General features: G+C 48.0%; 1 protein-coding gene across 2 annotated transcripts in view; it reads left to right on the top strand.

Moving 5' to 3' along the window:
* RANBP3L (RAN binding protein 3 like) overlaps window positions 1-12,939 on the top strand; it is a 117,667-nt gene that overhangs the window by 49,155 nt on the left and 55,573 nt on the right. For both annotated transcript variants that reach the window (XM_063961050.1, XM_063961058.1), the window contains exons 7-8: window positions 5,812-5,933; window positions 9,174-9,265. In XM_063961050.1, coding sequence (XP_063817120.1) covers window positions 5,812-5,933; window positions 9,174-9,265 — 214 coding nt within the window. The remainder of the gene's footprint in view (window positions 1-5,811; window positions 5,934-9,173; window positions 9,266-12,939) is intronic.

Raw genomic sequence — 12,939 nt, 5'->3', positions numbered from 1 at the left:
CCTTGGGCGGCATTGTCAACTTGTGATACGCCTTACGCCCCCTGTGGGACCGTCTCTGCAATTACAGCCACATATTGGGGGTCATTCCGACCTGATCACACGCTGCTGTTTTTCGCAGCGCAGTGATCAGGTCACTACTGCGCATGTGTATGCACTGCAATGCGCAGGCGCATCGTACGCGTACAAAGCGGATCGTTGCTGGGCGATGGATTTAACAAAGAATCCATTCACACAGCCAGTCGCAAGAAGATTGACAGGAAGAAGGCGTTTATGGGTGTCAACTGACCGTTTTCAGGGAGTGGTTGGAAAAATGCAGACGTGTCCAAGCGTTTGCAGAGCGGGTGTCTGACGTCAATTCGAGGACCGGACAGGCTGAAGTGATCGCAGCAGCTGAGTAAGTTCAGACCTACTCAGAAACTGCACAAACTGTTTTTGTACTGCTCGGCTGCACATGCGTTCGCACACTTGCAAAGCTAAAATACACTCCCCTGTGGGCGGCGACTATGTGTTTGCACGGCTGCAAAAAGTACCTAGTGAGCGATCAACTCGGAATGACCCCCGTTGTCCCTGTGGTAAATCCGCCTTTGGCGGATAATTTGTCTACCCAGTTGCAGCAATGGAGTGACTCCTTGGTTAGACATAAAACTGCCCCAAATCACTTTCGTCTCACGGGGTCATCTAAGCGGGCTACTTCCTCCTCACTATCCACTAATCTCTCAGACGATTCTTCTGATGATGAGGATGGGGAGTATACTGCCCCGTCAGACACTGTCACAGTTGCTTCTGACGAGGAATCTACTACTCAGGTTGATGTCCCTAAAGGGCCCCATACACTACAACGACATGTCTGAGGCTGAAGTCAGAGGCGATTTCCCTTGAACTCTCCCGGGAGCTTCCCGGGAGTGGTTCCATACGATTTGGTACATTTTGCATGCGATATATCGTATGCGATCCCAGCCATGCCTGCGGGAACCAACATATCACGAGTGCAGCACTAACGATCTAGGGGAGCCGATCCGACCCTCACGGGAACGCGCATCGGATTGGAAACACCTCCAAAATGCCCGATTTCACCCAATATATCGGGCCGAATGCCCAAAATTGGATGAAATCGTGCATTCTCGTTTCTAGTGTATGGGGCCCTTAACTTAGTGGTTGCTATTAAGCAGATCCTACAAATCACTGATGATGAGGATTCCACTACGGTGTCTAAGAAACCTGATAGATTTGAACGTCAGAAGGTAACTAAAGCGTTATTACTTCTGACCATCTAGTGGACATACGACAAGAACCCTGGACTTTTCCAGGAAAGAAAATCTCCCTTTCTAAAAGGATGGTAGCTCGCTATCCTCTCCCTACAGAGTTGTGTAACAAGTGGGAAAATTCACCACCGGTGGATTCCCATGTCACCCGTCTAGTGGTGTCGTCTACTCTGCCTGTCAGCACTGTCACCTCACTGAAGGAACCGACAGATAAGCGTGTGAAGGATGCCTGAAGACTATTTACTCCCTTACAGGTGCTGTACATAGACCCACTATAGTAGCCTCTTGGGCTGCAAAAAGGAATTGAAGCGTGGGTTCAGGCATTAGAGGAAGAGCTGCCCGAGGATATAGCTGACATTGCCAGACAGTACTTGTCTCACATGACCACCGCCGCCTATTACATTCAGGAGGCGTCCTTTGAGGCAAGTGTGTTGGCAGCCAAAGCATCGACTACATCCACCCTGGCTCGCCGTATTCTGTGGTTGAGGTCATGGAAGGTGGACCTGGACTCCAAAAAGACCTTGGAGGTACTCTCTTTTAAGGGAGACATCCTGTTTGGGGAAGACCTCAATAAAATTGTGGCTGCTAAGACTGCCTTTCTCCCTAATACTACTCCTTCTGCACAGAAGGCAAAAGGTACCAGTTTTCGCTCCTTTCGGCCTCAAGGGAAAGCAAAAGGTCAGGCATACCCGAGACAATCTCGTGCTTCCAAAACCACAAAGCCCAAGGCTAAACAATCCTGGGCATCCCGTCAGCCTATTTGTAAACACGACAATCCTGCTGCATGACGGGACAAACCTCCCCCTGGGGGACCCCAGGGTGGGAGGCCGACTTCTGCGATTCACCCAGGTCTGGTTAAAGACCACTTCAGACGCATGGGTGCGAGAAGTTGTCTCTCACGGGTATGCAGTCTCTTTCAAGAGGCATCCCCCTCGCCAGTTCTGCACAACGGTTATCCCTTCGGATCCATTACAGGCGCAAGCTCTACAAATGGTTGTGAGTTGCCTCCTGGATACAGGAGTGGTGGTGCAGGAACCTATATCCCAGAGAGGCAGAGGATACTACTCGACCCTATTTCTAGTACCGAAACTCAATGGGTCTTTCCGGCTTATACTCAATCTCAAATCACTGAACAAGTTTGTGAGAGTATCCAAGTTCCGTATGGAAACACTGCGCTCAATTGTACTGGCCATGGAACCCGGAGATTATATGGTATCCCTGGATATAAAAGATGCTTACCTGCATATACCTATTGCCATATCGCATCAGCAATATCTGTGGTTTGCTACTGGCAACCTTCACTATCATTTCCAGGCTCTGCCGTTTGGGCTGGCCACGGCCCCTCGGATCTTCCGTAAGGTTATGGCCGTGATGACTGCTCATCTCTGTCGCCAGGGAGTAAGGATCCTGCCGTATCTGGACGACTTGCTGATCCTGGCAAACTCCCACGATGTCCTCCTCCGTCATCTGCAACTGACGGTAAACTTCCTACAAGGCCACAGATGGCTCATCAACTGGAAGAAGTTCTCGCTGGTCCCTGCTCGGAGCATGGTGCACCTTGGGGCACTGCTGGACACACACGGTCAAAGGCTGTTTCTGTCTCCAGAGAAGGTCCTGAAGCTTCAGGACTGGATAAGATACTTCCTCTCTCGCCCAAGAGTGTCGATACACTTTGGCGATGCAAGTACTAGGCCTAATGGTGTCAGCTTGCAACATGGTAGAGTACACTCAATTTAATTTCCGCCCTCTGCAGAGGTTAATCTTTTCCAAGTGGGACGGCCTACCTCATCGGATCAGGTCTCGCATGATCTCCTTGACTCCAGAGGTTCGTCTATCGCTGACCTGGTGGCTACAGGACCAGCAGTTCAACAGGTGCCATTCCTTCTGTATTCCCAACTGGGTTTTACTGACTACGGATGCCAGTCTGAGGGGCTGGGGTACGGTGTTGGAGCAACACTCTTTCCAGGGTCAGTGGACCAGGAGGAATCACTTCTCCAGATAAACAATCTGGAATTGCGGGCAGTGTTCAATGCTTTGTCTCTCGCCCTGCCTCTGATACAGAACAGGCCTATTCAAGTACGGTCAGACGACGCCACCACGGTGGCATACATAAACCATCAAGGAGGCACTCAAAGCCGCATGGCAGTGATGGAAGTGTCAAAAATCCTTCGTTGGGTGGAGCACCATCTGCCAGCAATATTGGCAGTGTTCATTCCGGGAGTCCTCAACTGGGAAGCAGATTTCCTCAGTCAACAGGACGTGCATGCCGGAGAGTGGAGTCTTCATCAGGAAGTCTTTCAACTAGTCTTTCCTAGTGGACAAATGGGGCCTACCAGATGTAGACCTGATGGCGTCTCGACACAATCACAAAGTTCTGGTACTTGGATCAAGAACCAGGGATCCTCATTGACGCACTGGCAATTCCATGGACCTTACGGCTGCCCTATGTGATCTCTCCAGTGTCACTCTTGCCCAGGGTACTACGGAAGTTCAAACAAGGAGGAGTATGCTGCTTCTAGTCGCTCCAGCGTGGCCCAGACGGTATTGGTTCTCAGACCTGCAGGGTCTATCAATAGCACATCCTCTTCTACTTCCTCAATGCCCAGACCTCCTCGTTCAGGGCCCTTGCGTCTACCCGGACCTGGCCAGACTGGCTTTGATGGCGTGGCTCTTGAAACATCACTCCTGAGGGTCAAAGGATTCTCCGAGGCAGTTATCCAAACTATGCTAAAGGCCTGAAAATCGGCATTTACATGGTTATATTACAGGGTCTGAATTCTTACTTCACCTGGTGTGCTGCTAAGAATTACGATGCATACAAATTTGGAACTTCCAGAATTCTGGCTTTTCTGCAACAAGGCCTGGACTTCGGCTTTCGTCTGGCCTCCCTCAAGGTTCATATATCTGCCTTGTCGGTGTGGTTTCATAGAAAAATTGCGTCTATTCCTGACGTTCATACTTTCACTCAGGGTTTTTTACGGATTCAGTCTCCCTATGTCCCTCCTGTGGCTCCATGGGATCTGTCTGTTGTCCTGAATGCCCTGCAAGAGTCTCCATTTGAACCTCTTGAGTCAGTGGACCTTAAATGGCTCACGGTCAAGGTCCTGTTCCTACTAGCTATTGCCTCTGCTAGGAGGGTGTCAGACCTAGGCGCTTTGTACTGTTGTCCACCCTTCCTGATATTTCTTAGAACTCGCCCTGGTTATTTACCTAAGGTGGTGTCATCTTTTCACCTAAACCAAGAGATTGTGGTTCTGACCTTTTTCGGTCCTTGGATGTGATACGGGCTCTCCGTATATACGTGGAGAGGACTGCCTCTATCTGGAGGTCTGCGAATAAGCAATCCCTGGCCAGGTGGATTAGAATTGTGAATGCACAAGCTTAAGCACAGGCTGGACTCCCAGTTCCTGCTGCTATTATTGCCCATTCTACTCTGTCTGTTGGACCTTCTGGAGCGGCCCGCCATGGCGAGTCTGCTGAACAAGGCGGCTACGTGGTCCTCTGTAAACGCGTTTATTAGGTTCTATGCCTTTGATACTTCCGCCTTCCAGGATGCTTCCATTGGACGCCAGGTTCTCATACCCGTTAAGGCGCGTCCCCTCCCTTGAGGAACTGCTTTAGGACATCACCCGATGTTTCCCTGTGGAAACCAATGTACCCTGCTGCAGAAAAGGAGATTTTTGGTAGACTTACCATTGTTAAATCTCTTTCTGTGAAGTACATTGGGTTCCTCAGGGCGCCCACCCTGATGCACCTAGCTTCAATTGGTTTGTATGGCATTAGCCGCTGGTCCCTTCTCCTGTCGTGAGAATGTGGTTCTATGTGACTTACATCTGCCTTCTCTTTTGCCTGCTCCTACATTGGACTGGTTAACAAAACTGAGCTCACAGTGCCTGGAGGCGGGGTTATAGAGGAGGCCCCACAATGCATCCTGGGACAGCCTAAAGCTTTAGCTGTTGGTGCCTCTCTGGATCAAGATCCACTCTGCACCCGATGTTTCCCTGTGGAACCCAATGTACTTCGCAGAAAGAGATTTAACAATAGTAAGTCTACCATAAATCTCCTTATTCCCTATCGTATGTACACGCACACACATTCTCGCTAGGGCTAATTTTGGTGGGAGCCAATTACCTTACCAGTATACTTTTGGATTGTGGGAGAAAACCGGAGTACCCGGAGGAAACCCACGCAAGTACGGGGAGAATATACAAACTCCACACAGTTAGGGCCATGATGGTGAGAATTGAACCCATGACCTCAATGCTGTGAGGCAGTAATGCTAACCATTACAACAGCCTTACTGCTCCAATCTGCCAGTGGGTACCCATCTTATCTGGAACTTGTCAGTTCATATGTAAAAAGAAAAACCTGTAAAAGATCTCCTATGTGTTAACTCTACAGTTACCAAAAACCCGGAACATGATCTGGATTTTTACTGGTTAAATGTTACTGTCATTATGCTATCCCGGAGATGACAGTAGTTTCCCATTATTTCTGTGACGGTAGAAAGATTTGGCTGCATGAAAAGTGTCTTCAAAAATATTTGCAGGTCTGTACTCCTGGACGGTGATGAAACCAGCGACACTGCAGCCTCCGCAAGTAACTGGATGCAAAGACTCAGAGGAAACAGAGAGTGGGACGGGGGTCACTAGATGCCAGCTTGAACATAAGGTACTATGATTGATATGAATAATAGCAGAAAATAAAAAACAGTTTATGCTGATCTTTTGGGATTAGTGTATAAATAGCTATGTGTATATAGTGTATTTTACTTTTCTGTTCTGTCTATGGGCCTAATTCAGAGTTGATCGCAGCAGCAAATTTGTTAGCAGTTGGGCAAAGCATGTGCACTGCAGGTGGGGCATATGTGACATGTGCAGAGAGAGTTAGATTTAGGTGGGGTTTGTTCAAACTGAAATCTAAATTGCAGTGTAAAAACAAAGCAGCCAGTATTTACCCTGCACAGAAACAAAATAACCCACCCAAATGTAACTCTCTCTGCAAATGTTATAACTGCCCCACCTGCAGTGCACATGGGTGGTCATTCCGAGTTGATCGCTAGCTGCATTTGTTCGCAGTGCAGCGATCAGGCTAAAAAACGGCAGTTCTGCGTATGCGGCGCAATGCGCACGTGCGTCGTACAGGCACAACGAAATATGTTGTTTTGCACAGGGTTTAGCGAAGCATTTCAGTCGCACTGGTGGCCGCATAGTTGTTTTAGGGGAGGGGGGGTTAACCAAGGTTGGAAAACATCGGCAAACCGTGATGGTCTGAATCTTCCCTTCTCATCACCCGAAATCTCCGGGATTCATGTTGTTCTGGGAATAGCTGCTTGTCACTATTTGACCATGCTCCAACTAAGGTGGCAAAAATATAAAATTCCTTATTGATGACCTTTTTGTGTCATTAGCGTCTGACCTAGGAGCTTTTAAGGTATATTGGTGGTCATTCCGAGTTGTTCGCTAGCAGATTTCGGTCGCTGCGCAGCGATCAGGCAAAAAATTGGCACTTCTTTGCATGCGTATGCGGCGCAATGCGCACGCGCGTCGTACTATTACAACGAACTATGCAGTTTCACACAAGGACTAGCGAAGCTTTTCAGTCGCACTGCTGGCCGAAGAGTGATTGACATGAAGTGGGTGTTTCTGGGTGTCAACTGATCGTTTTCAGGGAGTGTTCGGAAAAACGCAGGCGTGCCAGGAAAAACGTAGGCGTGGCTGGGCGGGTTTGTGACGTCAAAACAGGAACTGAACAGTCTGAAGTGATCGCAAGCGCTGAGTAGGTTTTGAGCTACTCTGAAACTGCACAAAAAAACTTTGTAGCCGCTCTGCGATACAACCGCTCACACTTCTGCTAAGCTAAAATACACTCCCAGTGGGCGGCGGCATAGCGTTTGCACGGCTGCTAAAAACTGCTATCGAGCGATCAACTCGGAGTGACCACCATGGTTTTTTCCCAACTGCTAACAAATTTGCTGCTTCGATCAACTCTGAATTGCCCCCTATGTCACCTATGCATAACATAGAAAATAGGAAACATTTAACATAAACAATATTCTAATTAACAACATGCAATGGAGCTAACGCAATGTTATATGCAAAATTAACTTATTCTATGACTGAAAAAGTTGCATGCATAAATAGTATATTTCCAGCTATAGGCAGAGCTCGAGATGAGTTCCAGTGGGTAGCCGTAGCATATGTACCTACCTAGCACATATCAGAAGTACCACTTTACATCCCACTTGCTCCCATGCTGTAAATCATTTCTTTTATGTTCAACAAATGCAATTACTAAAACAGCAGGTATCTCCCCACCTTGTGTATGAAATAAATGAAGAAAAGGCTCTGCTAAAAACATAAAATATTTATTTATTACCAGTTATTTATATAGCGCACACATATTCCGCAGCGCTTTACAGAGAATATTTGGCCATTCACATCAGTCCCTGCCCCAGTGGAGCTTACAATCTATATTTCCTACCACATGTACACACACACACATTCATGCTAAGGTTAATTTGTTGGGAGCCAATTAACCTACCAGTATATTTTTGGATTGTGGGAGGAAACCGGAGTACCCGGAGGAAACCCACGCAAGTATGGGGAGAATATACAAACTCCACACAGTTAGAGCCATGGTGGAAATCAAACCCATGACCTCAGCGCTATGAGGCAGTAATGCGAAGTGGAGAAAACACCAATCAGTGGCAGAGAAGGATTCACAAGTGCATATTTTATGTGTGTGCACTACTGTTCTGGGAATGACAATTCACTGAGAAGTGTGCAGCTCCATTTGATTGGACTGCACGCCCCAGCAATTTGGAGACTGCAAATGGGATGAACAAGCACCTCCTGCACTAATACCCTCATACACTAGTGGGAGATTGTGCAACACAAATGTTAAAGAATACTTTCAAAAAATACATTAAAGAGGTAAATAAATATATATACGTATATAGATAGGACTCATGAATTTGTCAGCCAAGACATTTGGGAAGGGGAGGGGGGGGGGGGGGGTTTAAAATGTTTGAAAAGTCAGTTGGGTGTCTGGTTTTTCCTATCTAATAGACAGGAAAAAACAGACACCCAACTGACTTTTCAAACAATTGAATTCCCCCCATGCTGTCTAGTGTTTTATACATAAAATATTGTCCTGCATAAATAAGCAATCCAACATAGAGGAGTTTTCTTAATAATACCAAAATCATATTCCTTTTTAAGAGTGTGTCAGATGGTCACTGCTCTTAGCTAGTCTTTTGGGGGAGGTGTATCAAAGCTTGGAGAGAGATAAAGTGCCAACCCATCAGCTTCTGTCATTTTTCATACACATGCCCTTATTTATCAATGAGTGATAAATTTCACGGTGAGTGATAAATTGCACCAGCCAATCAGCTCCTAACGGTCATTTTTCAAACACAGAGGGGAATTCAATTGTTTGAAAAGTCAGTTGGGTGTCTGTTTTTTCCTGTCTATTAGATAGGAAAAAAACAGACACCCAACTGACTTTTCGAACAATTGAATACCCCCCACAGTCTGTGACATGGAAGTTAGGAGCTGATTGGCTGGTACATTTCACTGTGAGTGATAAATTGCATCACTCATTGATAAATAAGGGCAACAGTCTGTAATATGTCAGTTAGGAGCTGATTGGCTGGTACTTTATCTCTCTCTCTCAACTTTCTCTTCAAAGTTTGATACATCTCCCCCTTTTATCTCCGCCTTAAAATAACTGGTTTAAAACAAAAATGGCTGCCAGACACTTTGATAGTTTCCCTGGGATTACGGTTATGTAAGTGTAATAGCGCTGACTGACAGTTAGTTGGATATATTTTAGTGCTCTGTTGTAGTCTGATAACATTCCTGTTGCACCTTTAGAAACATGACTGCAGTTGTATATCTATTTTAACAGGTTATTACAGAAAAAAACAGCACTTTGGGAAACAATGCCGGGCATCCAAAATCTCCCACCGGATCTGCATATATTTTGGCCATGGAAACAAGGTAAGAGAGGATAACACGGTAAATCAGGCATTCCCAACCACTGTTCTCAAGGCACACAAACAGTCCAAGTTTTAAGGACATACCTGAGCACAGGTGACTTAATTAGTACTTTAGTTGCTTTGATCTGTGCTCAAGCATGGACCCTTAATGTGCCTTGAGGTCTAATTCAGGTTGGATCGCAAAAATTGCTAAAAAGAGCGCCCTAATTTTTTTTTTTGGGGGGGGGCACAAAAAATGCGATCGCCTCTGCCTGTCAATCAGGCTGAGGCGGTTGCGGGGTGGGGGGGGGGGGTGGAAACTCCTAGACAGAGCGTTGCGGAGGCGGACAAACGAGGGCGGCGTAGGTGAAATGGGAGGCGTGGTGTGGGCATGACCGCAGTGGCTGCGTGACGTCACGTGCATCCGCATCGATCAGAAACTTAGCTGCGCCGGCAGGAGGCAACCTTAATTTCTGCTTGATGAAGGGGGGAGGCAGCGGTCAGCATGCTGGGCGGCCTTGTCTTACGATGGGCGGCCCCCAGCATGCAAACAAAAGCAATCCTTGTGGTGTGTAAACACGGTATTTTCTATATAGTCAGAATCGCATGAAAAGTTAGTGCAGATCGCAAGGTGAAAGTCTCCTTGTGATCCCGAATTGATGATGATGCGGGGTCCCACGGTGTCGGTATTGCAAGCCTAGAAAGACCGTGCAGGCAAGTCAATTTTGACTCTCTCATAGAAAAGGAAGTCAAAATTGACACTTAGCCAAAATCGCACATAGGGGGTCATTCCGAGTTGTTCGCTCGCAAGCTGCTTTTAGCAGCTTTGCACACGCTAAGCCGCCGCCTACTGGGAGTGAATCTTAGCTTATCAAAATTGCGAACGAAAGATTAGCAGAATTGCGAATAGACACTTCTTAGCAGTTTCTGAGTAGCTCCAGACTTACTCCGCATCTGCGATCAGTTCAGTCAGTTTCGTTCCTGGTTTGACGTCACAAACATTCCCAGCGTTCGGCCAGATACTCCTCCGTTTCTCCAGCCACTCCCGCGTTTTTCCCAGAAACGGTAGCGTTTTTTCGCACACACCCATAAAACGGCCAGTTTCCGCCCAGAAACACCCACTTCCTGTCAATCACATTACGATCACCAGAACGAAGAAAAAACCTCGTAATGCCGTGAGTAAAATTCCTAACTGCATAGCAAATTTACTTGGCGCAGTCGCACTGCGGACATTGCGCATGTGCATTAGCGACTATTCGCTCCGTTGCGACAAAAAAATAACGAGCGAACAACTCGGAATGACCCCCATAGTCAGTATCTCAGGCACAGTCATTATGTGCTTGCGACTCCGTCCTAGCCCCTGTCGCATAGTGGGAATCGGGGTTAGCCCGAATCTCACCGTGTGTATGCATCTTTACTGAATCAGGCCCTGAGGTTGGAAATCTGTGCTGTAGATATTTGTTTTTATTAGAGCAGAGGGGAAAACATTTGTCTTTCAACAGCAACTGATGTTTGGCTAGCTTTGTAAAGAATTACTGTATATACTCGAGTATAAGTCGACCCGAATATAAGCCGAGGCACCTAATTTCACCACAAAAACCTGGGAAAACTTATTGACTCGAGTATAAGCCTAGGGTGGGAAATGCAGCTCTAGCCGTACACAGCCCTCATACTGCCAGATATGCCCCCACAGTGCCAGATATGCCCTCATAATGCCAGCTATGCCCCCACGGTGCCAGATATGCCCTCATAGTGCCAGATATGCCCCCACGGTGCCAGATATGCCCTCATACTGCCAGATATGCCCCCACAGTGCCAGATATGCCCCCACAGTGCCAGATATGCCCCCACAGTGCCAGATATGCCCCCACAGTGCCAGATATGCCCCCTCAGTGCCACATATGCCCCCCCCCCACTCCCCAAGTGCCAAATATGCTCCCCCAGTGCCAGATACAACTTACGCTCCCCCGCTGTTTTGTGAAGGAGGGACACGGAGGGCACAGCGCGTGCCTCTCCTGTGTCCCTCCTGCGTCTCCGGCGCCAGCAGCGGGTCTGTTAAATGAAGTGCCGGTTCGTGAGCCAATCAGAGCTCACGAACGGGTACTTCATTTAATAGACCCGCCGCTGCCGCCGGAGATGCAAGAGGGACACAGGAGAGGCGCGCGCTGTGCCCTCCGTGTCCCTCCTTCCCAGGCACTGACTTGAGTATAAGCCGAGAGGGCTTTTTCAGCATGAAAAAAAGTGCTGAAAAAGTCGGTTTATAATCGAGTATATACGGTACTTAACCACTCAACTGACTATTTTTTTCCCCCCAAAACCGCTCAGAAATTGTTGTTTTCTCTATCGTCCTAGTGGATGCTGGGGTTCCTGAAAGGACCATGGGGAATAGCGGCTCCGCAGGAGACAGGGCACAAAAAGTAAAGCTTTAGGATCAGGTGGTGTGCACTGGCTCCTCCCCCTATGACCCTCCTCCAAGCCTCAGTTAGATTTTTGTGCCCGGCCGAGAAGGGTGCAATCTAGGTGGCTCTCCTAAAGAGCTGCTTAGAAAAGTTTAGCTTAGGTTTTTTATTTTACAGTGAGTCCTGCTGGCAACAGGATCACTGCAACGAGGGACTTAGGGGAGAAGAAGTGAACTCACCTGCGTGCAGGATGGATTGGCTTCTTTGGCTACTGGACATTAGCTCCAGAGGGACGATCACAGGTACAGCCTGGATGGTCACCGGAGCCTCGCCGCCGGCCCCCTTGCAGATGCTGAAACGAGAAGAGGTCCAGAATCGGCGGCAGAAGACTCCTCAGTCTTCTTAAGGTAGCGCACAGCACTGCAGCTGTGCGCCATTTCCTCTCAGCACACTTCACACGGCAGTCACTGAGGGTGCAGGGCGCTGGGAGGGGGGCGCCCTGGGAGGCAAATGAAAACCTTTTTTGGCTAAAAATACCTCACATATAGCCTCCGGGGGCTATATGGAGATATTTAACCCCTGCCAGAATCCATTAAAGAGCGGGAGACGAGCCCGCCGAAAAAGGGGCGGGGCCTATCTCCTCAGCACACAGCGCCATTTTCCCTCACAGAAAGGCTGGAGGGAAGGCTCCCAGGCTCTCCCCTGCACTGCACTACAGAAACAGGGTTAAAACAGAGAGGGGGGGCACTAATTTGGCGTTAGAAATATATAAAAGATGCTATAAGGGAAAACACTTATATAAGGTTGTCCCTATATAATTATAGCGTTTTTGGTGTGTGCTGGCAAACTCTCCCTCTGTCTCTCCAAAGGGCTAGTGGGTCCTGTCCTCTATCAGAGCATTCCCTGTGTGTGTGCTGTGTGTCGGTACGTGTGTGTCGACATGTATGAGGACGATGTTGGTGAGGAGGCGGAGCAATTGCCTGTAATGGTGATGTCACTCTCTAGGGAGTCGACACCGGAATGGATGGCTTATTTAGGGAATTACGTGATAATGTCAACACGCTGCAAGGTCGGTTGACGACATGAGACGGCCGACAAACAATTAGTACCGGTCCAGACGTCTCAGAAACACCGTCAGGGGTTTTAAAACGCCCGTTTACTTTAGTCGGTCGACACAGACACAGACACGGACACTGAATCCAGTGTCGACGGTGAATAAACAAACGTATTCCTTATTAGGGCCACACGTTAAGGGCAATGAAGGAGGTGTTACATATTTCTCTATCGTCCTAGTGGA

The sequence above is a fragment of the Pseudophryne corroboree genome, chromosome 1 (assembly GCF_028390025.1).
Source record: "Pseudophryne corroboree isolate aPseCor3 chromosome 1, aPseCor3.hap2, whole genome shotgun sequence".
Lineage (NCBI taxonomy): Eukaryota > Metazoa > Chordata > Amphibia > Anura > Myobatrachidae > Pseudophryne > Pseudophryne corroboree.
The sequence above is the reverse complement of the archived record's forward strand: the minus strand, read 5'-3'. Positions and strand labels throughout refer to the sequence as shown.